The sequence below is a fragment of the Eubalaena glacialis genome, chromosome 4 (genome assembly GCF_028564815.1).
Source record: "Eubalaena glacialis isolate mEubGla1 chromosome 4, mEubGla1.1.hap2.+ XY, whole genome shotgun sequence".
NCBI lineage: Eukaryota > Metazoa > Chordata > Mammalia > Artiodactyla > Balaenidae > Eubalaena > Eubalaena glacialis.
The window spans coordinates 157,801,873-157,827,460 of record NC_083719.1 but is presented as its reverse complement, the minus strand read 5'-3'; the positions used below and the strand labels follow the sequence as shown (position 1 = coordinate 157,827,460).

Sequence of the window (25,588 nt, the reverse complement as noted above, 5' to 3'; positions counted from 1 at the left end):
TTGTGAACAGAGGAACCTGGGTTTGTAAGAATCTCAGTGACTAAGCTTGGAATAAAAAAACACCTAGAACTTCCAGACGCACTGGACTTGCCCCACATACTAGAGAAGAATAATAGAACCAGAGAGTCTCCCAATACCTGGCAGAGCCAGCTTCCAGAAACAAAGTGGAGAGGAGGGGTGGTTTTTGTTTTTGCCACACCATGGTGGAATACTGAGAGTTCTGATGCCACAAAGGCCTGGGTTTGAGTCTACATTGTCCAGTTACTCACTTTGTGATCAGCAGGTTACTTTGCCTTTCCAAACCTCAATTTCCTCTTCTATAATACTGGAGCTAGTGATACCTGTGCCAGTTGGGTTGTTGTGAAGGATAGTTACGGAAAATGCTTGGCCAAGCCTGGCATAGTATAGGAACCCAACCACTCTTAGTTCCTTTCTCATCTTTCTTTTTCCCCTTCCTTTTAAAGTAAAAGGCAGGTATGTGTTGAAAACAACGTTTTCTGGCAGTTGTAGAAATCGTTTTACTTGGTATTTATTTAGATGACCTGTTTCCCTCTCTGCTGGATTACATTCACAGGTGGTAAATTTTAGGGATGGCCTAAACTTAGAGACTAAAAGAAAAAAAAAAAAAACCACCCCAGTTGGCTCAGAGCTCAAATTATCTAACCTACTGCAGTTTTGGTCCTATTTTGTTCTTGTATCAGAAGAGGGTTTATTTTTTTTCCCGTAGTAAGGCATAATGAGTGCTCCTCACCCGTAGTAAGCCCGGGTGCTCCTTGCTCTTAAATGGAAGCAGTGACTATGCAGGACAGTTTCACATTGATTGGCTAGGACATGCTGTCCTTTGAATCAAGTGTTAGGCAGTAGTGCTGCAGTGCTCACACATACTATAGAATTAATCACTGCAGAGTTCTTGACTCTGACCTGTAAAGGTAAAATAAAACTGCCTCTGAGAGACTGGGAACTGTAGGAAAAATGATGACTACAAAACACTGAGAAGGGAGTAAGAATGACTTTGTCAGAATTGTCTTAATGATTTCTTCAGGCCTTCTTAAATATTTGGGTCTTAGTTGTGTTTCCTCTTTCAACCCAAAAGTCACAAATAAAACACAAGAAGTGGTTTGTTTTACTGGTATAAGCTGAGACCTAGGTTCTTAACATAAATTTTAGTTGTGTTGCTTTTGCTTAGAGCTTTTTTTTTCCCCCCTAACTCTTGATATCCGAAATCACTTACAGTGACCACAGTTCTGTGTGTGTGGAATTAATTCCTTTTTGTCTTTCAGTTTTATTGTGATATAATTTACATACAGCACTGTGTAAGTTTAAGGGGTACAGCATAATGATTTGACTTACATGCATCGTTAAATGATTTTCACAATAAGTTTAGTGAACATCCATAATCTCATATAGATACAAAATTAAAGAAATAGAAAAAAGTTTGTTTTTCCTTGTGATGAGAACTCTTTAGGATTTACTCTCAACTATCTAATATATAACATACAGCAGTGTTAATTATATTATCACACTGTACATGACAGCCCTAGTACTTACTTATGTTACAGTTAGGAGTTTGTACCTTTTGACTGCCTTCACAGTTCTTTTGTGAGATTGAAAAAGTGTCTTTTTAAAAAAATTTTATTTATTTATTGTATTTACTTTTGGCTGCATTGGGTCTTTGTTGCTGTGCGCGGGCTTTCTCTTAAGTTGCGGCGAGCGGGGGCTACTCTTCATTGTGGTGCGCGGGCTTCTCATTGCGGTGGCTTCTCTTGTTGCGGAGCACAGGCTCTAGGCGTGCAGGCTTCAGTAGCTGTGGCACGTGGGCTCAGTATTTGTGACTCGCGGGCTTAGTTGCTCTGTGGCATGTGGGATCTTCCTGGACCAGGGCTCAAACCTGTGTCCCCTGCACTGGCAGGCGGATTCTTAACCACTGTGCCACCAGGGAAGTCCCTGAAAAAGTGTCTTTAAGATGCTGTTGATAATACAAACTGAAACACAGCAGACACAGCATACTGACCCAACGAGGACAACACCTTGCAGTGTGATAGAGAGGAATGCTGTCAGGTTTTGGAGCCAAATAGTCCTTGGTTTGAATTTCAGCTCTGCCACTTATTTATTCTGTAACTTTGGGCACGTTACTTTACTGTTTTGGACAACACTTTTCTCAAGTGTAAAAAGAGTGTGTTCGTACCTTTGTAAGATTATCATGAGGTTTAAATGAGTATTACATGCAGAGTGCTTAGCACATAGTAGGCAGGCACTGAATAAGTATTATTCAGTATAATAAGTAAATATTAACTATATTAGTGTATCTCCCAATCTGCTGTCCTGAATTTGGCAAACTGATTGGTATCGCCTCATTGAAAGTAAGTGGAATATAGGATGGAGTCTTGCAGTTCTTCTTGGGAAAAAATACTTTATAAAGTAAAGCTAATACAATTGCCATTTGTCATGTTCTTCAGGTTCTTCAGGTTGATAACAGGGAAGATGCTGAGAAGGAAATACCTACTACTACCTTCTCATCTAATACCCAGGTATCCTGCCCACTATGTGACCAAGGCTTCCCACCCACAAAGATCGAGCGACATGCCATGTACTGCAATGGGCTGATGGGTCAAGATACAGGTAAAGCCAGATTCCTTTCTTCAACTGTGTGGTGTTTTTGTAATCCTATACGATACAGTGCAACAGACAACTCTTCTTCAATGTTAAAGTTTGTTTTTTTTTTAATCTAGCTAATTATCTAGTGCTTTTCACGTTCTTTATTACTTTATACTATTTTGTTGCACATACCTCAGGACAAGGGGAAGGGAAAAATCTTTCATCTTTCAATGTTTCACACTTATTCTTTGCTATAGGCAGGCCAGAGATCATTGTTATCCCATGGACCTTGAATTTCAATTTATATATTCAAATATTGAAACTCCTATGGAACTTGAGGAACTAAGTTCTAGAGTTGCCCGTTTTTCATTCAAAATAAGTCCCGTGTGTGTGTGTGTGTGTATAAATTTTACCTAAAGATAGTTAACAGCTGAAAAATATCCCTAATTTCCATTCATGTCCTACATGTCTCTGCTGCATCACCCTGGAGGTGTTGGTTCTCTCTCGAAGAGTGCACAAAAGGCCTTGGTTTTGGTGCAGTGTGACATATTGGGCAAGAGAATCTGCTTGTTCATCACAGCCCTTGAAATACCACCCCTGATCTTGCCTTTCTGTTTATGACTTTAAACTCTAAATAGAATCTGCACAACTCTGTGGTCTAACATGTTGAATGTAACCATAACTTAGATGATTAGAAGTGTTGCAACATTTTTCTCAGTGCTACTTGGTTCCCATAACTTAGAGATATTTAATCTGAAATTGTATTATTGTGAGGTGTTTTATACGTTAAGATTTCCAGGAAAGAAAGGCACATGTTATTTAATTTTTCTGAAGTTATACACTTCTTATTAATTAAATAAGGAAGTACCTAAACTTATAATTTAAATAAATTTGTTGATTTTTCTGATTGTAAAGTAGTACTTGTTCATTGTAGTATGAATAATAATAATGGCTTACATTTATTGAGTACTTGAAATGAGTCAGGAATTATTTACATAAATGAGACCATGCCACACGTGTGTAATTCTGCAATTTGCCTTTTTTTATTTATCAGTAAATTTAGATCTTTCTATGTGCAGGTATATTTTTTACGTAGTTGAGAGCTGACTGTATGTAAAATTCTGTTTTGTTTTTTTCTACTTACAGCATAAAAATTTCCCCATGTCACTAAAAATTATGTGTAAAAATATTTTTAACGCTTATATAATATTCTGTAATCCAGATTGCCTCCATTTATTTAATTGTTGTGTGTTTAGAATGCTTCAAGTTGCCATGTTATATGACAGTGAGCTTTTTATGCCTAAAATTATTGCTGTATTTTGGGGTTATTTTCTAAGGATGTATTTTTAGTTTGGGTGATAGTAAAAAAAGATGGGCTCTGGAGTCCAATCAGTCTGAGATTGAGTCCCACCTCTGTCACTTACTAGTCTGTGACCCTGCGCTAGTTTCCAGGCTTCCCTTCATGCATCTGTCAAACTATAGAAATGACCTTATTTGGTTTTTGTGAGGTCGAAGGAGATATTTTAAGTAAAGTGTTCAGCACAACATAGTAAGTACTTAAGAACTTTCATCTGTGGAATTCCCAGTAGTGGAATTACTAGGTCAAAGATTTTGTCATCATTTTTAAGGGTTTTTATGAATAGCATTGTAGTCTTTTAAATACAATGAAAGTTGAAGACCTAAATCTGGTCAACTCCTTTAATAGAAGAGCACTGTAGGTCTAGGATTTTAGATGCAGTTTTACCTTGACATAGCTCTTTAGTTTGATTTTTAGTGGAGAGTTCCAGTGACTGAAAGAATTCTAGGGCTGGGCCTTTGGTGACCAGAGAAGGGAGAGACCATTTTGTCTATCTCACCAAACACCTTACCCAACTGGTATTAGTTACTGAGTCAACAATGCACTCAGCACTGAGGTCCAGAAATAAATGAGTTTGAGAAACTGAATCCCCATTGAGCTCTAGGAATAGATGACCTTCTTCCAGTCAGAATCAAAAGGTAAAGAGTAGTATAGAGTAGCTCCTACTGATATCTCCCAGACTGAACGCTGATAGTTTGTGCTTAAACAGGAAGCTTTGGTATTCATCTCTGTCAGACATCTTTCAGCTATATGTTATTTGCTTTTAAGCTTGTTCTTCCTTACAGGGGTGCGGTGGGGCAACTCACAGCCCCAAATACTTGATTCAGGCTTGTTTCTGAGTTTTCTCACACCTAATGCAGACTTATACCACCAGAACCAGGTTTTTCTCATTGAACTTGTTGAGAGGCTGACACCATCAGGAGGGCAAAGTAGACTGAGACTTGCATTGTTATCCATTCAGGACAAGCCTTTCAAGTTCTCTTTAATCCGTTAGGCCAAGTGTCAGTGATCCTGTGTGATGCTGCTCAGTTGGATTTACACTCTGGGTCTTGAGGACTCTTTAAAATATTATAGATACAAGTGTGCTTTTCTGATATAATTGGAAGCCCTTATTTTCTTGGCACTGTATGTCTTGTAGCCCTGATCCAAATGTCTCAGACCTCCATCCAAAGATGTCTGCTGTATCCTGAATGACAGTCACACTTTATTTTTTATGAGGAAATTTGTTTTAAAAATTAGTTCAGGGACTTCCCTGGTGGTCCAGTGGTTAAGACTCCGTGCTTCCATTGCAGAGGGCACGGGTTCGATCCCTGATCCCTGGGGATCCTGCATGCCGCTGTCCCCAGAGAAGGGTGGGCTTAGCCTGAGCTGGATAGGTTTGGACAAACCCATAGGAAAGTAGGGGGCCCTTTATCCTCTTATGGGTTAGATAAGATAGGAAGCAAGGGAAACAGCCACTAAATGACAGCTTCCTCTTAATCTTCCTAATAGTGTTAGCTTACCTAAATTACCCTTTCTGAGAATGTGACATTTTAGGCCTTATGTAAAAGTTTGGAGCAGGGAGTCCTCACTGGAACTGTCCCACTCTCTGCTTACTCCTCTACTTTCCTGCGGACAAAGCTTGGGGCTCTAGGTGGGGTGGGGGAAGTATTGATAGTTAGATGAATTATGTGAAACACCTACTAGTGTGCCTGGCATATAGTGGGTTTTTGGTAAATTTGCTGTCTTTATTTGGTTTCTCCACCAGTTTCCTGCCCCATCTTCCTTGCCAGGGATAGTAGTGATTGTTCTGGTTCCTCTCAGCTTTATGACTGAAGACAGAGGGCCGTCCACAACCTAATATTGTAATCTTTGGTAAAAGGAAGCCTCTCCTACAATGGAGGGGAAAGAGTTACACATAACCCAGGCTGGGAGACCATTAGCCCAATGCCTAAGGGGATGGAATAAGAGGGAGGACTTCCCTCCCAGAGCTAAGTATTCAGCTTTCCCCTCCTTCCTGTTTTCCCTTGAATCTGATCCTAGACATGCTTGTTTGGCTGTGTAAAAGAAATAGTAATTAGAGTCATTTACATGAAGTGTCTACCATTTATGCCTAGTTACCGTGCAGCACAATAACAATTATGCATATCATTAAATGTGTCTGATTAACTTTGCTGTAAGTTTTATTTTATTATAATACTACACTCTGGTTAAGTTGGCTCAGTCTGCTCAGTTTGTTGCTCAATGACTTGGCTATCTGTTCACAACTATGGAAAAATTAGAGGGAGTGTCCTTTAAAGGCATTGTTTGAAGGGAGATGATTTGCTAAAGTAATCTAGACTGGGACAAAAGCAGGTTGCCTTTGCATTTGCTTTTTGGAAAATGTCTTTGAGACCATTTTCATTTAAACACCTAGGAAGAATAAAGGTCTTCATTTACTCATCCAGTAAATACTTATTAAATGCCTACTACATGCCAGATATAGTGAACAGAGTATACAGAGTCCGTGTTCTCAGAGAGCTTATATTCTAGTAGTGGGATACTGTTACAATAAACAAGTAAACATATAATATGTCATGTTGATAAGTATTTTAGAGGAAAAAAAATCAGAGGAAGAGGGGAATAGGGAGTGTTGAGGTCAGGAGGTGGCAGTTTAAAATAGGTGGTGTGGTGCTTCCCTGGTGGCGCAGTGGTTGAGAATCTGCCTGCCAATGCAGGGGACACGGGTTCGGGCCCTGGTCTGGGAAGATCCCACATGCCGCGGAGCAACTAGGCCCGTGAGCCACAACTACTGGGCCTGCGCGTCTGGAACCTGTGCTCCCAACAAGAGAGGCCGCGATAGTGAGAGGCCCGCGCACCACGATGAAGAGTGGCCCCCGCTTGCCACAACTAGAGAAAGCCCTCGCACAGAAACGAAGACCCAACACAGCCAAAAATAAATAAATAAGTTAATTAATTAAAAAAAAAAAATAGGTGGTGTGGAAGTTTCCATTGAGAAGGTGACATTTGAACAGAGACCTAAAGGAAGTGAAGGAATAAGCTAAGAGAATTTCGAGTGGAGAGGAGAGTGTTACAGGCAGAGGGAACAGTAAGTTCAAAGACCCTGAGCTGTGAGCATGCTTGGTGTATATGGGGAATGACAAAGAAACCAGTGCAGCTGCAGTAGTGTAAGTGAGGGAGAGATTAACAATGAGACCAGAGAGGTAATTGGGGAGGGGACAGGTAGACATATCACATAGGGCTCTTAGGCCATTATTAGTGAGGACTTTAGCTTTTAAAGGAGGAAACATTGGAGGGGTTTGAGCAAAAAATGAATTAATATTTGAACAAGGGATCACTCTGGCTGCTGTGTGAATAGATTGTTGGGTGACAAGGGTGGAAGCTGGGAGAACAGCCAGCGTTTTATTTTTGGTTAATAAGATAGAGTGGGAGAAACATGGGCTTTGGAACTAGGTAGATCTGAACTTAAATTTCAGCTGTAATACTTGTCAGCTGGGTAATGCTTGACACATTATCTTACTCTTTGAGGATCAGGTGCCTCATTTGTAAAATTAGTCTAACATCATTAGGATTGTCATGGGAATCAGAGATAAAGCACCCAGCACTGTGTCTAGATTGTTTTAGATATTCAATAAATGGTAGCTACTGTTATTATTGAATATTTTTCTTGCCTGTGTAGTCTTTTTGAAGTCTGTGTTTCTGTGTGCTAATACAATACATAAAGGATAAGCCACCAGCCAGCTAGAGCTAAGGGAAAGATGAAAGGCAAGGAAAGGCATTAGAGTCAAAGTGCTAAGAATAAGTTTAGTGAGAAATAGATCATAGGAGAGTTAGGAAAGCTGAAGGCATTAACTGTATACACTTTGGGCCTAGATACAGAGGTGTGGATATTGCCAGGAGTGGATTTTCTCTCCATGGATATTTCTTGGAAACATAACGGTGGGTAAGTAGGTGGCTAGAGGTATCAAATCTCTTGATAGAGATTTGCCTGAGAGCTATCAGAGAAAGACTGAGACCTAGAATAGGCTTGACTTGGGTGAGTCAGCAAAAATCAGAAGACCCAATCATCTCTTAGTAACAAATTTCTTAAATTAGAGTTGACTTTTTCTGTTTTATATATCTGTATTTGCCTACCTGAATGTAATTTGTATCCCATTCAGTCTTCTTACTTGTATTAATGTGGCTTTTGTGGTACCCAGGAGGATTAAGTATATCACTATTGACACCTAACTACTGAGGTATTAACAATTGGGAAGTAGCATAGGTTTAGTAGAAATAACATGGATTATGGAGACAGACTGACCTGTGGGAAGATACACAAATCCAAACAAAGTGCGATTACAATGCAATTGATAAGACATACACATGAATAACTGTAATGCAAGGTCAAAACTACTAAGGGGCATAAAGATAAATTCCTGTGGTGTTTCAGAAGAAACGTGATTAGAGATTTAGAAGGAAGGGCATTAATGTAAAATAGCAGTAGGCAAAACTCACATAAATAGAAAAACATGAAGGGTCTACAAGAAAGAGCATGCCATTCAGTGTGGGTGTAGTATGGGCGTTATGAAAATAAATAGTGGGCAATTGGAGAATGACAAACATAACTTGAGTTATATGGGTTAATACAGGGCAAAGTTTTTTTCAACCTGTAAAATAATTATTTATGTGTTTACTCCAGTAGTATGTAGGACTCTTTTGGGTGCAGGTATTGGAAAAACAGTTCAAGTAATCTGAAGCAAAAAAGAGAGGTTAGTTTTCATAATAATTGGGAAGCCTGGGATAGGCTTTAGGCAGAGCCGGATCTAGGAGCTGAGATGGTGTGTCTCTCCATCTTTCGGCTCCATTTGTCTCTATTCAATAGATAGGCTTTTTTTTTTTTTTAAGGGGCAAGCAAAGTGTCTGCCAGCAGCCATAGGCTTTTAGCCTTTAATGGAAAGAAGGAGTTCTTTCTCCTGAGACCACAAGTCAGTCTAGAGAAAGACTCTGATTGTCTTTATTTAAGTGTCCACCCCTGCTTTAGTCACTCTTACCAAGTGGATGGTTATGTATCATTTATAAGTCAGAACAAATAATGGAAAACCCTATTAGCATCTATCAGAAAATTCTATCATTCCTAATAACAGAAAACACCGTATTAATTAATGTAATTAATTATTAAATGGGTTTAACGTGTAAGGTTTCTTTTTCTCACATATCTAGAGTGAGGCAGTGGCTCAGTTATGTAATGAGAACCTAAGCTTTTCTCTTTTGGCTCTACAGTCCTGTACTTGTAGCTTCTTGACTTATGGTTTCGAGATGGCTGTTAACATCTCTAGACCTTACATCTGTGTTCCAGGCAGGAAGAAGAACAAAGAATAAAGGGGTATGGCTGTAGATTGTGACTGCTGCAATCTAATAACTCATTCCTATAATCTCATGGAATTGAGTTTATTCCAAATTGTGGTAGAATTAGGTCAGTTATAAATTTAGGGTTCATGTCTTTATGTGTATAAAATTTAACATCTTTGAAGTCATTGATTAATTTGCTTCGTACAGTGATTCAACTTAAAAATTTTCATGTCCTGCTGTTAATGAAGTATTGTATTAGGTGCTGGGAGTGCTCACAAGGTAATAAGGTATATGATACAGAGCTGAATGGGACCCCAAATTTGTATTCAGGGAATTCACAGTCCAGTGAGACAAACAGACTTGGGAATGACTAAATATGATACAAATCATATTTATAGTGCTAAAATAGAGGCACTAAGCACTCACAGAGATGGAAGGGATTATTACTGATTGGTGAGAAAAAGGACAGATTCTTATTTAAATGTTCCCCTAGTATCAGGTATGGTTTTTTAACCCTTTTTCCTCCCTTTATTGAAGATATGCATCTAAAATAGCAAGAAGCCTTGTAAGGTATAAATTGTCTGAATTTCTGACTTTTTTTCTTTAAACCGGATTACAAAAAGTGAAATTACTGGATTATATGTATAAAGTTTTAAGATTGCTTTCTGGAAAGGTTATACTCATTTAAATTCTCACTGGTAGCACGTGAGAGTGTTCCTTTCACCACACCATTACAAATACTGAGGAATATTACTTTTTCTTTTTTTGTTTTTAAAGCATGTATATTCGATAGATAATCAGTGATATTTCATTATATTTTATATTTCTTTGACTAGTAAAGTTGAGTTTTTTTCTTTTTTTTTTAATTAATTAATTAATTTATTTATTTTGGCTGTGTTGGGTCTTCGTTTCTGTGCGAGGGCTTTCTCTAGTTGCGGCAAGCGGGGGCCACTCTTCATCGCGGTGTGCGGGCCTTTCATTGTCGCGGGCTCTCTTGTTGCGGGGCACAGGCTCCAGACGCACAGGCTCAGTAATTGTGGCTCACGGGCCTAGTTGCTCCGCGGCATGTGGGATCTTCCCAGACCAGGGCTCGAACCCGTGTCCCCTGCATTGGCAGGCAGACCCTCAACCACTGCGCCACCAGGGAAGCCCGAGTTTTTTTCTTTTTTAAAAAAGCCAATTTGTATTTCTTTTTTGAGAAATTGTTCTCTGAACTTGCCCAAGTATCTATTGGGTTCTTAGTATTTTTCTTATCAATTTATATAAGTTCTTCACAAATTATATTTTCCCTTTGCTTCAAAGGCTTCAAAGGTGCTTTCCAGGTTTTTTCCACCCACCCATCAGTTCTTACCAAGGTTCCAGTTTTATGCAGCCTGGCACAGCAAGCCCATTCTTGTGTTTGAACAGTCAAAGCTTTCATTTCTTAAAGCAGAAGCAGTGCTGATCCTGCAGAAGGATCTAATCAGTGTGAATAGCAGTGGCACTGATATGGGGAAAAAAGTATTGGAATCCATGCAGAACTGGGGAGGAGAGGAGGGTGGGTGGGCAGCAAGGAGAAAGGATAAAGAATTCATTGCTGTTGATAATGGGAGGAGGAAGCTAAGAGGTGGGAAGAGGTGGTGGCCTGGTACAGGGGTCAGCAGGAGCTGGATGCCCAAAGTGGTATATCTAAAGTGGATTCTTCTTTGATAGACTTGACCCCAGACTGTTTGGTGTTTCTGTAGAGGCCATCATCTTATTTGAATGCCTACTGACGTAGAAATATATCATAACTCTTAGCCACTGGATGAACTTTTAGACCAAGTACCTCCACTCCAGACTTGTGATGTTCCACTGCTTGTAACTCTCTCCTCTTGTATTAATAATGTAGCAGAACTGTGTGGTCCTGTCCCATCCCTCCACCCCTGTCATCTGAGTTGTCTTCTAATAATTTTTGTTTAGCCTTTCTGTGGAACATTTCCTTGTATTAGCTCCACTATGATGGATTAATAAGGTTACTGTATGATATGGCATGTGAAAATGGCAGTCTGACTGCAGTCCATGTCTACTTGAGTCCTCAGTGTCTTCACTCTTCCCATTTTGTTCCTCTTAACCTTGACTTTGTTTTACCTACCCCTAATCGTTATGCCTTGCTGCTAAAGAGCCAGGCCTCGGGATTTCTTTTAGCAGGTTTTTTTCCTGCTAGGTGTGCTTATTCCTTCCTTGAAAAAATAAAATAGCTCTTATTAACACTGGAATAATAACCAAAGCATTATGTGTTGAAGGAATATTAACAGCTAAAAACTACTTAAGAGAAGTTCTCTCACTTCATGATTTAGTCACATGTTTTAATCGAGGCATCTAGAGCATTTTAAGAAAGACGAAAGTTCAAGGAATTAATATTAGATCAGTCATCTCCATTATAACTATCACAGAGCCACAGTCAGGACTATAAGTATCTTAGAGGATAAGTGTTATTGTTATCTCCATTTTATCCATGGAGAATCTGGCATCAGAGAGGTTTAGTACTTGGGCAGCATCAGATAGTTAAGCAGCAGAGCCAGGGCCCAAGCCCAAGTCTGCCTGACTCCAGAGTCAGTCATTTTTCTTCATTGCTTTGTTCTGTCTGCCTTCCCGTGGACAGAGATAGGGACACACACAGTCGGGGAAATTATGAGGAGACTATATAAGCCTCAGTCAGTTTTAGGAAGGCAGAGTACTAATAATCCTTCACCCCTGAATGCAGACATGAAATCTGATCTCATCAGAATTGACCTTGTCAGCTTTTCAGTTACCTAGAAGAAAACAGTTTGATGGATTCACACTATTTCCTGGTGAACAAGAGTTGATGTGACCGACATAAGTCATCTCTGTGAAAACGTGTGCAAAGTCAAAGGATCAGACGATGATCAGAATTACTTCCGGTGGTGGCGGTGAAGACTGACCATTCACAGACTTGTTACTAAGGAGTTTTCTAATGGCCTAATATAAAGGAAGCACTTGATAGCAAGATGGATTTTTTTTCCCATTAAGTAAAAGGATTTAATTTGCCAAATCTTTATAAATCATACCTAGTATAGCTACCATTTATGAGCACCTACTATATACCAGGAACTGTACTTTTTGTATATTCTTTTTTTTTTTTAAACATCTTTATTGGAGTATAATTGCTTTACAATGGTGTGTTAGTTTCTGCTTTATAACAAAATGAATCAGTTATACATATACATATGTTCCCATATCTCTTCCCTCTTGCATCTCCCTCCCTCCCACCCTCCCTATCCCACCCCTCTAGGTGGTCACAAAGCACCGAGCTGATCTCCCTGTGCTATGCGGCTGCTTCCCACTAGCTGTCTATTTTACATTTGGTAGTGTATATATGTCTATGCCACTCTCTCACCCTGTCACATCTTACCCCTCCCCCTCCCCATATCCTCAAGTCCATTCTCTAGTAGGTCTGTGTCTTTATTCCAGTCTTGCCACTAGGTTCTTCATGACCTTTATTTTCCCTTAGATTCCATATATATGTGTTAGCATACTGTATTTGTTTTTCTCTTTCTGACTTACTTCACTCTGTATGACAGACTCTAACTCCATCCACCTCACTACAGATACCTCCATTTCATTTCTTTTTATGGCTGAGTAATATTCCATTGTATATATGTGCCACATTTTCTTTATCCATTCATCCGATGATGGACACTTAGGTTGCTTCCATGTCCTGGCTATTGTAAACAGAGCTGCAATGAACATTTTGGTACATGACTCTTTTTGAATTATGGTTTTCTCAGGGTATATGCCCAGTAGTGGGATTGCTGGGTCATATGGTAGTTCTATTTTTAGTTTTTTAAGGAACCTCCATACTGTTCTCCATAGTGGCTGTATCAATTTACATTCCCACCAACAGTGCAAGAGGGTTCCCTTTTCTCCACACCCTCTCCAGCATTTATTGTTTCTAGATTTTTTGATGATGGCCATTCTGACCGGTGTGAGATGATATCTCATTGTAGTTTTGATTTGCATTTCTCTAATGATTAATGATGTTGAGCATTCTTTCATGTGTCTGTTGGCAATCTGTATATCTTCTTTGGAGAAATGTCTGTTTAGGTCTTCTGCCCATTTTTGGATTGGGTTGTTTGTTTTTTTGTTATTGAGCTGCATGAGCTGCTTGTAAATCTTGGAGATTAATCCTTTGTCAGTTGCTTCATTTGCAAATATTTTCTCCCATTCTGAGGGTTGTCTTTTGGTCTTGTTTATGGTTTCCTTTGCTGTGCAAAAGCTTTTAAGTTTCATTAGGTCCCATTTGTTTATTTGTGTTTTTATTTCCATTTCTCTAGGAGCTGGGTCATAAAGGATCTTGCTGTGATTTATGTCATAGAGTGTTCTGCCTATGTTTTCCTCTAAGAGTTTGATAGTGTCTGGCCTTACACTTAGGTCTTTAATCCATTTTGAGTTTATTTTTGTGTATGGTGTCAGGGAGTGTTCTAATTTCATACTTTTACATGTACCCGTCCAATTTTCCCAGCACCACTTATTGAAGAGGCTGTCTTTTCTCCACTGTATATGCTTGCCTCCTTTATCAAAGATAAGGTGACCATATGTGCGTGGGTTTATCTCTGGGCTTTCTATCCTGTTCCATTGATCTATGTTTCTGTTTTTGTGCCAGTACCAAACTGTCTTGATTACTGTAGCTTTGTAATATAGTCTGAAGTCAGGGAGCCTGATTCCTCCAGCTCCATTTTTCGTTCTCAAGATTGCTTTGGCTATTCAGGGTCTTTTGTGTTTCCATACAAATTGTGAAATTTTTTGTTCTAGTTCTGTGAAAAATGCCAGTGGTAGTTTGATAGGGATTGCATTGAATCTGTAGATTGCTTTGGGTAGTAGAGTCATTTTCACAATGTTGATTCTTCCAATCCAAGAACATGGTATATCTCTCCATCTATTTGTATCATCTTTAATTTCTTTCATCAGTGTCTTATAATTTTCTGCATACAGGTCTTTTGTCTCCTTAGGTAGGTTTATTCCTAGATATTTTATTCTTTTTGTTGCAATGGTAAACGGGAGTGTTTTCTTAATTTCACTTTCAGATTTTTCGTCATTAGTGTATAGAAATGCAAGAGATTTCTGTGCATTAATTTTGTATCCTGCTACTTTACCAAATTCATTGATTAGCTCTAGTAGTTTTCTGGTAGCATCTTTAGGATTCTCTATGTATAGTATCATGTCATCTGCAAACAGTGACAGCTTTACTTCTTCTTTTCCGATTTGGATTCCTTTTATTTCTTTTTCTTCTCTGATGTATATTCTGTTTTAATTCTCACAACAGTCTTTTGAAGTAGGAAACTGAGGCTTGACGGGAAAATAATTTCCCCAAGGTCACATACCTAATAAGTGGCAAGAGCTCACAACCAGCTACACAACCAGCTTTAATTCAAAAGCTTGTACTCCAAAGAATCATCCATGAAATATTGAGATTTAAAAAAAAGTTTCAGAATACTGAATACAATATGGTAGTCAATGTATTGTTTTAAGAATTTGTAGTAAAACTATGGTTTTATATAATAACAAAGTAATGATAATTTTGAGAATAAAAGCTTCTTGGTGGGGGTGGGTGGAGGCAGAGGATGGGATCAGGAAGAAGCACAGTTAGCTACTCAGTTTTGGTAATAGTCTACTTTTTAAGTTGGATGATTGATTTGCATATATATTCTTTTGTACATATTATAAAACATTTTAAAGAGCTTGTATGTTTCTGTTATGCTCCACTGTCATCCATTTCACTTTCATAGGAACCTTGATAAAGCAGCAACTAGTAAAATTCAGAGAAATTTAGTTTTTTTCTGCATATGGAACTCATTGAGTATTATCTTAATTTAGGCTGTGATGATAATATGTGACCACTGGATTTGATTGTCATTAATAGTCTTTAGAAGCCTCTTGGGGTTTTTTCCAGGTCCTTTTATCTGTGCCACCTGTCTTTCGTACCAGTTTCTTCAAAAGACTATGGCCAATTTAACTTTGATTATTGTCTTGCAAAAGGACTTTGTGTGAGTTTATTTTAATTACAAGGACATTTCAGACATAAAAATTGAAGGAATATTAGTGCCTTGAAACCCCCATGTGCCACCCAGTTATCAACTCATGGTCACTGTTGTTTCATCTGTATTCCATTCATAACTCCCACTCCCTGGATTATTTCAAATCAGATCCTAGATACCATTTCATTATTTTCCTTGGTATCCCTGAAAGATAAGGTCTTTTTTTTAATAAAACCCTAACTATAATACTATCATACTGAAAAAATTAATATCATCAAATATCTGGTCTGTTTAAATCTCCTTGAGTCTCATAATTGGTTTTTACAGTTGGTTTGTTACAGTCAGGATCCAAACAAGGTTCACACATTGCAGAGCATTTATAATGCTAATATCTCAGGCTCTCTTAATTATAGGAGAGTCAAACCCAAAAGTGTTCCTTTTTTTTTTTTTTCCCATATTTTTTGGCTGCACCGCGCGGCATGCGGGAATCTTAGTTCCCAACCAGGGATCGAACCCGTGCCCCCTGCAGTGGAAGCGCAGTGTCTTAACCACTGGACCACCTGGGAAGTTCTAAGTGTTCCTTTTTAAGACTGAAACATTCATGATTAATACCTGTAAGCTCAGTAACAGTAACTGTGTTACAGTTGTTTTTATTCTCTCCATAACATCTTAACATAGTGCTATGCAGGTAGGTCCTTCGAAAATGTACTCCTTTAAAGCAAAAGTTGACAGACTTTTTTAAAGAGACAGCTAGTAAATATTTTAGGCTTTGCAGGCCTTAGGGTCTCTGTCACAGCTACTTGGCTGTTACAGTACAAAAGCAGCCATAGACAATATGTAAGTGAATGAGATGGCTTTGTTCCAATAAAAATTTATTTATAAAAACAGGTGGTCAGCCCATAACAATGACTACTATTACTACTGCTTTGTGCTAGGCCCTGTGTACTTATGTACTTATCCTTATCTCACCTGATCTTTGCAGCAGCCTTGCAATTTAGAGTATATCATCCCCAGGGAGAAGTAAGTGACTTTGTCAAAATCACTAAGCTAGTAAATTGGGTTGTTTGACTTTTTATTATCCAGATAGGAGTTTTCCATATGTCCTAAATACCAGTCATTTGTCAAATAGTATGTTGTACAGATATTTTCTTCTAGTCTGTGACTTGCCTGTTCATTTTCTTATAGGTGTGTGTCTTGAATGAGCAGTTTTAATTTTCAAGATGGAGTCTAATTTATTAATTTTTTTCTTTTATTATTGTTTTCTGTTCAGGTTTATGATATGTCTTGAATTGATTTTTGTATATGGTGTGAGGTAAGGGTTGAGGTTTATTTCTTCCATATGGATATCTAGTTATTCCAGCACTGTTTGTTGAAAAGACTTCCCTTTCTCATTGGATTGTTTGGTGCTTTTGTAGAAGATCAAATGACTATGTAAGTGAGGACTTGTGTTTGGGTTCTCTATTATGGTTCGTTGATCTATTTGTTTATCCTTATGCCAGTACCCCGGATATCTTGATTACAGTAGCTTCATACAAAGTCTTGATGTCAGATAGCAAAAGTTCGCTTTGTTCTTTTTAAAAATTACTGTGGATATTCTAGTCTTTTGCATTTCCATATAAATTTTAGAGCCAACTTGTAAGTATGTTGTTTAGTTTCCAACTTTGTTTCTGGTAATATTCTTTTTCTTGAAGTGTATTTTATCAGATAGAACAACTAGACCTAGTTCTAGCCATTTCAGCTCTTTATGCCTACTGCTTGTCTGGTATATCTTTTTCCATACATTCACTTTTAACATATTTGTGTTTTTATTTTGAAGTGTGTGTCTTGTAGACAACATACTGTTGAGTCATGCTTTTTACCCATTCTGACAATCTCTAATTTTTAATTGGAAAATTTAGTTAATCATTTAATTATTGATGTGATTGGGTTTAGGTCTACCATTTAATTTTTAAATTTTTGTCCCTTTTGTTTTTGTCTTGTTTTTTCTTTTCTGATTTCTTTTGATTATTTGAATATGCTATAGAATTGCCTTTTTTGCCCTTTATTTTTTGAAGCTATACTTCTTTCTATTTTTAGTGGCTACTATTGGGGCAAGGTAGGCTTTTACAGTCTACTTAGAGTTAATACCACTTTATGAGAAGTATAGAAATCTTACAACTGTATAGGTGCATTTACTACCTTCCTCTTTCTTTTATGCTGTAGTTGTCATATGTCACATGTACATCTACGTATATTATAAATCCCATAAAATAATGTTATAGTTTTGCTTTAAATAGTTGCTGTGGATTGTAAAGAAATTAAGAGGAAAATGTTCTTTACTAGATATTTACCATTTTTGATACTCTTCAGTTCTTCCTGATGATCTGAGTCTGTGTAGTGTCATCCCCTTCAGCCTGAAGAATTGCCTTTAGCATTTCTTACAGGGTGGGTCTGCTGGTAACAAACTTCCTTAATAATTTTATTATCTGAAAAATGTCTTGATTTCATCATCATTCTTTTTTTTAAAGTTTACATGCAAATTTTATTTGTCTGTTTTTTTATTTTAGTTTTAAATTTTTGTTATTTTTTTTAACATCTTTATTGTGTCTGGTTTTTAAATCTTTCACATTTCTTAATCTTTGCCTTAACCATTCCATGGTTAAGATAAATGAATTAAGCAAATGCTATTTTATAACTAGTATGAAATTAAAAATGTGACTTTTTTCCAAAAGTTAATTGCTGAGCTTGGTTTTCAAAGAGAACCAATCAGATCAGATTTCATATTTTACCTCCTTATCTAGCTCTTCTTTTTGATTTTCTTAGTTCTGTTAATATTATATTGGTTTTGTCAGTCATTCAAGTTCAACTTCTTAGGATCAATATCTTCTGAATTATCAAATGCTGCTGTATTTTTTTCAAAAACTACACCTCTGTCATCCATTTAGTCTCCATCTGCATTTCTGAAATCCTGTTCATTGTGCACTGTTCTGTTCAAGTATCATTAATTGGGTTCTGTGCAATTTAATTCCAAAACACTCAATCCAACAAACATGTATTGAGTACCTCATCATCATTCTTGAAGGATATTTTCACTGAATATAGAATTTTGGGTTGATAGGTTTTTCCCTTTTAGCAATTTAAAGATTTTGTTCCACTATCTTCTGACCTCCATAGTTTCTGATAAGAAATCTGCAGTCATTCAAATTGTTGTACCCCTATAAATTGAAAACAGGTCACATTTTCCTTATTCTCTTTGTATGTTAAGTAATTTTGGATTGTATCCTGGACATTGTGAATGTTATATTGTGGGTATTCTAGTGTGTGTTTATTCCTCAGAAAAATATTATATTTTGGGCTTCCCTGGTGGCACAGTGGTTATGAATCTGCCTGCCAATGCAGAGGACACAGGTTTGAGCCCTGGTCCGGGAAGATCCCACATGCCACGGAGCAACTAAGCCCGTGCGCCACAACTACTGAACCTGCGCTCTAGGGCCTGTGAGCCACAACTACTGAGCCCATGTGCCACAACTACTGAAGCCCGCGCACCTAGAGCCCGTGCTCCGCAACAAGAGAAGCCACCGCAATGAGAAGCCTGCACACTGCAACGAAGAGTAGCTCCCGCTCGCGGCAAGTAGAGAAAGCCCATGAGCAGCAACGAAGAAGACCCAAATGCAGCCAAAAATAAATAAATTAATTAATTAAAAAAAAAAAAAGAAAAATATTATATTTTGTTTCATCAGACAGTTAACTGGGTTGGAATCAAACTACACACTCTTGTTTAGGGAAGTAGTTCAAATCTCAGTTTGGTTCTTTATCTTTAACTGGAGTCTGTCTGGTGCAAGAGTGGTTCTGGAGTCAGCCAGAGACCTGGGCAGAGTTTATTCACAGAATATGGGGTTTTTCCTCTCTGGTTTTTCCTCCCAGAATATTAGTCACTTTGGATTTGTCTGATGTTTTCCTATGGTTAGATTTAGGTCAAAACATTTTTGGCAGGAAATAATAACAAAGAGAGTGTTGTATTCTAAATGCATCATGCCTTTGTCAGTTTGGACTGCTCTAACGAAGTACCATAGATTGAGTGGCTTATAAACAACGGAAATTTATTTCTCACAGTTTTGGAGTCTGGAAGTCTGTGATCAGGATGCCAGCATGGTTGGGTTCTGGTGATAGCCCTCTTCTGGGTTGCAGACTTCTGACATCTTGCTGTGTCCTCATGTAGTGGAAGGAGAGAGCTCTGGCCTCTTCAGTCTCTTATAATGGCACTAATCCCATTCACGAAGGCAGACCCTCTCGACCTAATCACTACCCGAAGGCCCCATATTCTAATACCATCACACTGGAGGTTAGGATTTCAACATATGAGTGTTGGGGGAACACAGATATTCAATCCGTAACACATCACATCAGGGGGCAAATGATATCAGTTTGTGCTATTGGGGTTGTTAAATTTGATCGTCTCTCTAAGGTAATGTCTACCAGATTTCCTTCTGCAAATGTACCTTTCCCCTTTGTAATCAGTATGTCATCTGTGAGGTAATACTTTAAGGCTGTATGAACATCCTGTTCCCAAACAGGCATTCACCCATGGTTTTAGCATCCATCGGTCAGTCTTGCTTAAATTAATTGTTATTATAGTAGTAAATGGTGATTTTTGTATTCCTGCCATTCTTCTGCATTAATTAGCTGACATTCTTGTGTAGAAAGAAACTTTTCCCTTTCCCATTAATTTTTTTAATGTGGTATGGATTCATTTTTTAAAATTTAATGTGTCATAATTCATTCTTTCTAGTAGTCATTTTGTTGTCCAAATTGTTCCAGATTTGACCGGTGAAAGTCCCTTCAGGTGTCTTCTGTAACTTTTTGTCATGTGCCTGTCAGTTTTTTGAGCACTTCCTTACTTTTTAGTACAAGAAGTTGTGAGGTTGCTGTGACTTTTCCTGCTTCAGTCCTGGAATTTTACCATTTATCCACAGGTTCCACTCTTAATCATTATGCTATTTTGCCTTCTAACAATTTTTTTTTGAGCAGTACATCTTCATTATAGAAGATTTAAGTGGGAAAAAAATTTTTTAATTGAGGTAACATTGGTTTATAACATTGGAAAATTTTACTCAGAAAAAACTCATCCATGATTTGTTCCAGTTCAAGCCACTGTTAACAGTTTGATGTGTATCTTTTCCTTACTTTTTTGTTTTTATTTACAGGCATACCTTGTTTCATTGCACTATGTTTTATTGTGTTTTTTTACAAATTAAATATGTGTGGTAATCCTTTGTCGAGCAAGTCTATCAGCACCATTTTTCCAACAGCCTTTGCTCACTTCATGTCTCTGTTTCACATTTTGGTAGTTCTTGGCAATATTTCAAATTTTTTCATTCTTGTATTTGTTATGGTGATCTGTGATCAGTGATCTTTGATGTTACTACTATAACTCACTGAAGACTGAGATGATGGTTAGCATTTTTCAGCAATAAAGTATTTTTAATTAAGGTATGTACATTTTTTTTTAGACATAATGCTATTGCATGCTTAAAAGACTATAGTATACTAAGAGCCTACTGTATAGCACAGGGAACTCTACTCAGTACTCTGTAATGGCCTATATGGGAAAAGAATCTAAAAAAAAAGTGGATATATGTATAACTGATTCACTTTGCTGTACACCTGAAACTAACACAACACTGTAAATCAACTATACACCAATATAAATTTTAAAAAAAAGATTACAGTATAGTGTAGATATAACCTTCATATGCATTGAGAAACCAGAAAATTTGTGTGGCTCACTTTATCACGATATTTGCTTCATTGCACTTGTTTGGAACTGAACCCACAATATCTGTGATGTTGCCTGTAGTTAGCTTTGAACAGCAGGTTTATTTTGAGACTGTTTTTTATTTTTATTGTTTAACAGTATAGTGAATCCCTATGAACCTGTTTTCCAGCTTCAGCAATTACCAACATATGACCAATCTTTTTTTATGTATAACATTCCTCACATCCACCTCCCACTAGATTTTTTGAAGCAATTTTCAGGCATATTATTAAATATTATAATATTAAAAGATAAGGACTATTTTTAAAAAAATACAGCCACAGTACCATTGTCACACCAGTCAGCATCTCTCTTTCCCCAGTCATATCATAATTTCTTTTTTAATGGTTTGTTCAAATCAGGGTCCAAACAAGGTTCATGTGTTACATTTGGTTGAAGTCTTTCAAGTTTCTTTTAATCTGTTATCCTCCTCTCTTTGTTTTCTTTATAGTTTATTTGTTAAAAGATTGGCTTTTTGTCTTTCAGAATTTCCCTCCTGAATTTTGCTGATTGTATCCCTATTCTATCTTTAGCGTGGTCTTCTGTTCTTTTTTTTTTTTTTTTTTGGTGTATAATTGCTTTACAATGTTGTGTTTGTTTCTGCTGTACAATGAAGTGAATCAGCTATGTGTATACATATATCCCCTCCCTCTTGAACCTCCCTCCCACCCACCCCCCTCAATCCCACCCATCTAGGTCATCATACAGCACTGAGCTGAGCTCCCTGCGCTATAACACAGGTTCCCACTAGCTATCTATTTTACACATGGTAGTGTATTTATGTCAAACCTAATCTCCCAGTTCATCCCACCCTCCCCTTCCCTCCAACCCTGTGTCCACACATCCGTTCTCTACATCTGCGTCTCTATTCCTGCCCTGCAAATAGGTTCATCTGTACTGTTTTTCTAGATTCCACATATATGAGTTAATATATGATATTTGTTTTTCTCTTTCTGACTTAACTTCATTCTGTATGACAGACTCTAGGTCCATCCATATCTCTACAAATGACCCAATTTCATTCCTTTTTATGGCTGAGTAATATTGCATTGTATATATGTACCACATCTTCTTTATCTATTCATCTGTTGATGGACATTTAGGTTTGTTCCATATCCTGGCTATTGTAAATGGTGCTGCAGTGAACATTGGGATACATGTGTCTTTTTTTTTTTTAATTTATTTTATTTATTTATATTTGGCTGTGTTTGGGTCTTCGTTGCGGCACGTGGGTTTTCTCTAGTTGCGGCGAGTGGGGGCTACTCTTCGTTGCAGTATGCGGGCTTCTCATTGTGGTGGCTTCTCTTGTTGTGGAGCACAGGCTCTAGGCACGCAGGCTCAGTAGTTGTGGCTCGCCGGCTGTAGAGCACGGACTCTAGAGCACAGGCTCAGTAGTTGTGGTGCACGGGCTTAGTTGCTCCGCGGCACGTGGGATCTTCCCAGACCAGGACTCAAACCCGTGTCCCCTGCATTGGCAGGTGGATCTTAACCACTGCACCACCAGGGAAGCCCCTACAGGTGTCTCTTTGAATTACGGTTTTCTGAGGGTATATGTCCAGGAGTGGGATTGCTGGGTCATATGGTAGTTCTATTTTTAGTTTTTTAAGGAACCTCCCTACTGCTCTTCATAGTGGCTGTATCAGTTTACATTCCCGCCAACAGCATAAGAGGGTTCCCTTTTCTCCACACCCTCTCCAGTATTTATTGTTTGTAGATTTTCTGTTGATGGCCACTCTGACCGGTGTGAAGTGATACCTCATTGTAGTTTTGATTTGCATTTCTCTAATAATTAGGGATGTTGAACATCTTTTCATGTATTTGTTGGCCACCTGTATGTCTTCTTTGGAGAAATGTCTATTTAGGTCTTCCGCCCATTTTTTGATTGGGTTCTTTGCTTTTTTTTGATATTGAGCTGCATGAGTTGTTTGTATAGCTTGGAGATTAATCCTTTGTCCGTTGCTTTGTTTGCAAATATTTTCTCCCGTTCTTAGGGTTGTCTTTTTTGTCTTGTTTATGGTTTCCTTTGCTGTGCAAAAGCTTTTAAGTTTAATTAGGTCCCATTTGTTTATTTTTGTTTTTATTTTCGTTACTCTAGGAGGTGGGTCAAAAAAGATCTTGTGATTTATGTCAAAGAGTGTTTCTCATATGTTTTCCTCTAAGAGTTTTATAGTGTCTGGGCTTGCATTTAGGTCTTCAGTCCATTTTGAGTTTACTTTTCTGTATGGTGTTAGGGTGTGTTCTAACTTCATTCTTTTGCATGTAGCTGTCTAGTTTTCCCAACACCACTTATTGAAGAGACTGTCTTTTCTCCACTGTATATTCTTTTTTTTAAAATATTTTTTAAAAATTAATTCATTTATTTATTTATTTTTGGTGTGTTGGGTATTTGTTGCTGCGCGCAGGCTTTCTCTACTCTTCATTGCTGTGCGCGGGCTTCTTACTGCGGTGTCATCTCTTGTTGTGGAGCACGGGCTCTAGGTGTGTGGGCTTCGGTAGTTGTGGCTCACAGGCTCAGTAGTTGTGGTTCGCAGGCTCTAGAGCACAGGCTCAGTAGTTGTGGCTCACAGGCTTAGTTGCTCCACGGCATGTGGGATCTTCGCAGACCAGGGATCACACCCGTGTCCCCTGCATTCACAGGTGGATTCTTAACCACTGCCCCACCAAGGAAGTCCCTCCACTGGATATTCTTGCCTCCTTTTTCATAGATTTGGTGACCATGGGTCTGTAGGTTTATCTCTGGGCTTTCTATCCTGTACCATTGATCTATATTTCTGTTTTTGTGCTAGTAGCATACTGTCTTGATTACTGTAGCTTTGTAGCATAGTCTGAAGTCGGGGAGCCTGATTCCTCCAGCTCTGTTTTTCTTTCTGAAGATTGCTTTGGCTATTCGGGGCCTTTTGTGGTTCCGTACAAATTGTAAAATTTTTTGTTCTAATTCTGTGAAAAATGCCATTGGTAATTTGATAGGGATTGCATTGAATCTGTAGATTGCTTTGGGTAGTATAGTCATTTTCATAATATTGATTCTTCCAATCCAAGAACATGGTATATCTCTCCATCTGTTTGTGTCATCTTTGATTTCTTTTATCAGTGTTTTATAGTTTTCTGAGTATAGGTCTTTTGTCTCCTTAGGTGGGTTTATTCCTAGGTGTTTTATTCTTTTTGTTGCATTGGTAAATGGGATTGTTTCCTTAATTTCTCCTTCTGATCTTTCATTGTTAGTGTATAGGAATGCAAGAGATTTCTGTGCATTAATTTTGTATCCTACAACTTTACCAAATTCAGTGATTTGGTAGTTTTCTAGTGGCATCTTTAGGATTTTCTATGTATAGTATCATGTCATCTGCAAACAGTGACAGTTTTACTTCTTTTCCAATTTGGATTCTTTTTATTTCTTTTTCTTCTCTGATTGCCTTGACTAGGACTTCCAGTACTATGTTGAATAATGCGGTGAGAGTGGACATCCTTGTCTTGTTCCTGATCTTAGAGGAAATGCTTTCAGTTTTTCACCATTGAGAATGATGCTTGCTATGTGTTCGTCGTATATGGCTTTTATTATGTTGAGGTAGGTTCTCTCTGTGCCCACTTTCTGGAGAGTTTTTATCATAAATGGGTATTGAATTTTGTCAAAAGCTTTTTCTGCATCTATTGGGATGATCATATGGGTTTTCTCCTTCAATTCGTTAATATGGTTTATCACATTGATTGATTTGTGTATATTGAAGAATCCTTGCCTTCCTGGGGTGAACCCCACTTGATCATGGTGTGTGATCCTTTTAATGCACTGTTGGATTCTGTTTGCTAATATTTTGTTCAGGATTTTTGCATCTGTGTTTATCAGTGATACTGGTCTGTAATTTTCTTGTGATATCTTTGTCTGGTTTTGGTAACAGGGTGATGGTGGCCTCGTAGAATGTGTTTGGGAGTGTTCCTCCCTCTGCAATTTTTTTGGAAGAGTTTGAGAAGGATAGGTGTTAGCTCTTCTCTAAATGTTTGATAGAATTTGCCTGTGAAGCCATCTGGTCCTGGACTTTTGTTTGCTGGAAAATTTTTAATTACAGTTTCAATTTCATTACTTGTGATTGGTCTGTTTATATTTTCTAATTCTTCTTGGTTTAGTCTTGGAAAGTTGTACCTTTCCAAGAATGTGTCTGTTTCTTCCAGGTTGTCCATTTTTATTGGCATATAGTTGCTTTTAGTAGTCTCTTATGATCCTTTGTACTTCTGCGGTATCAGTTGTAACGTGTCCTTTTTCATTTCTAATTTTATTGATTTGAGTCCTCTCCCTTTTTTCTTGATGAGTCTGGCTAAAGGTTTATCAATTTTATCTTCTCAAAGAACCAATTTTATTGATCTTTGCTATTGTTTTCTTCGTTTCTATTTTATTTATTTCCCCTCTGACCTTTATGATTTCTTTCCTTCTACTAACTTTGGGTTTTTTTGTTCTTCTTTCTCTAGTTGCTTTAGGTATAAGGTTAGATTGTTTATTTGAGATTTTTCTTGTTTCTTGAGGTG

At 37.9% G+C, this 25,588-nt stretch overlaps 1 protein-coding gene across 1 annotated transcript in view; it reads left to right on the top strand.

Moving 5' to 3' along the window:
• UIMC1 (ubiquitin interaction motif containing 1) overlaps positions 1 to 25,588 on the top strand; it is a 142,737-nt gene that overhangs the window by 96,562 nt on the left and 20,587 nt on the right. Inside the window, exon 11 of the mRNA XM_061188509.1 lies at positions 2,457 to 2,619. Within this exon, the coding sequence (XP_061044492.1) occupies positions 2,457 to 2,619 (163 nt within the window). The remainder of the gene's footprint in view (positions 1 to 2,456; positions 2,620 to 25,588) is intronic.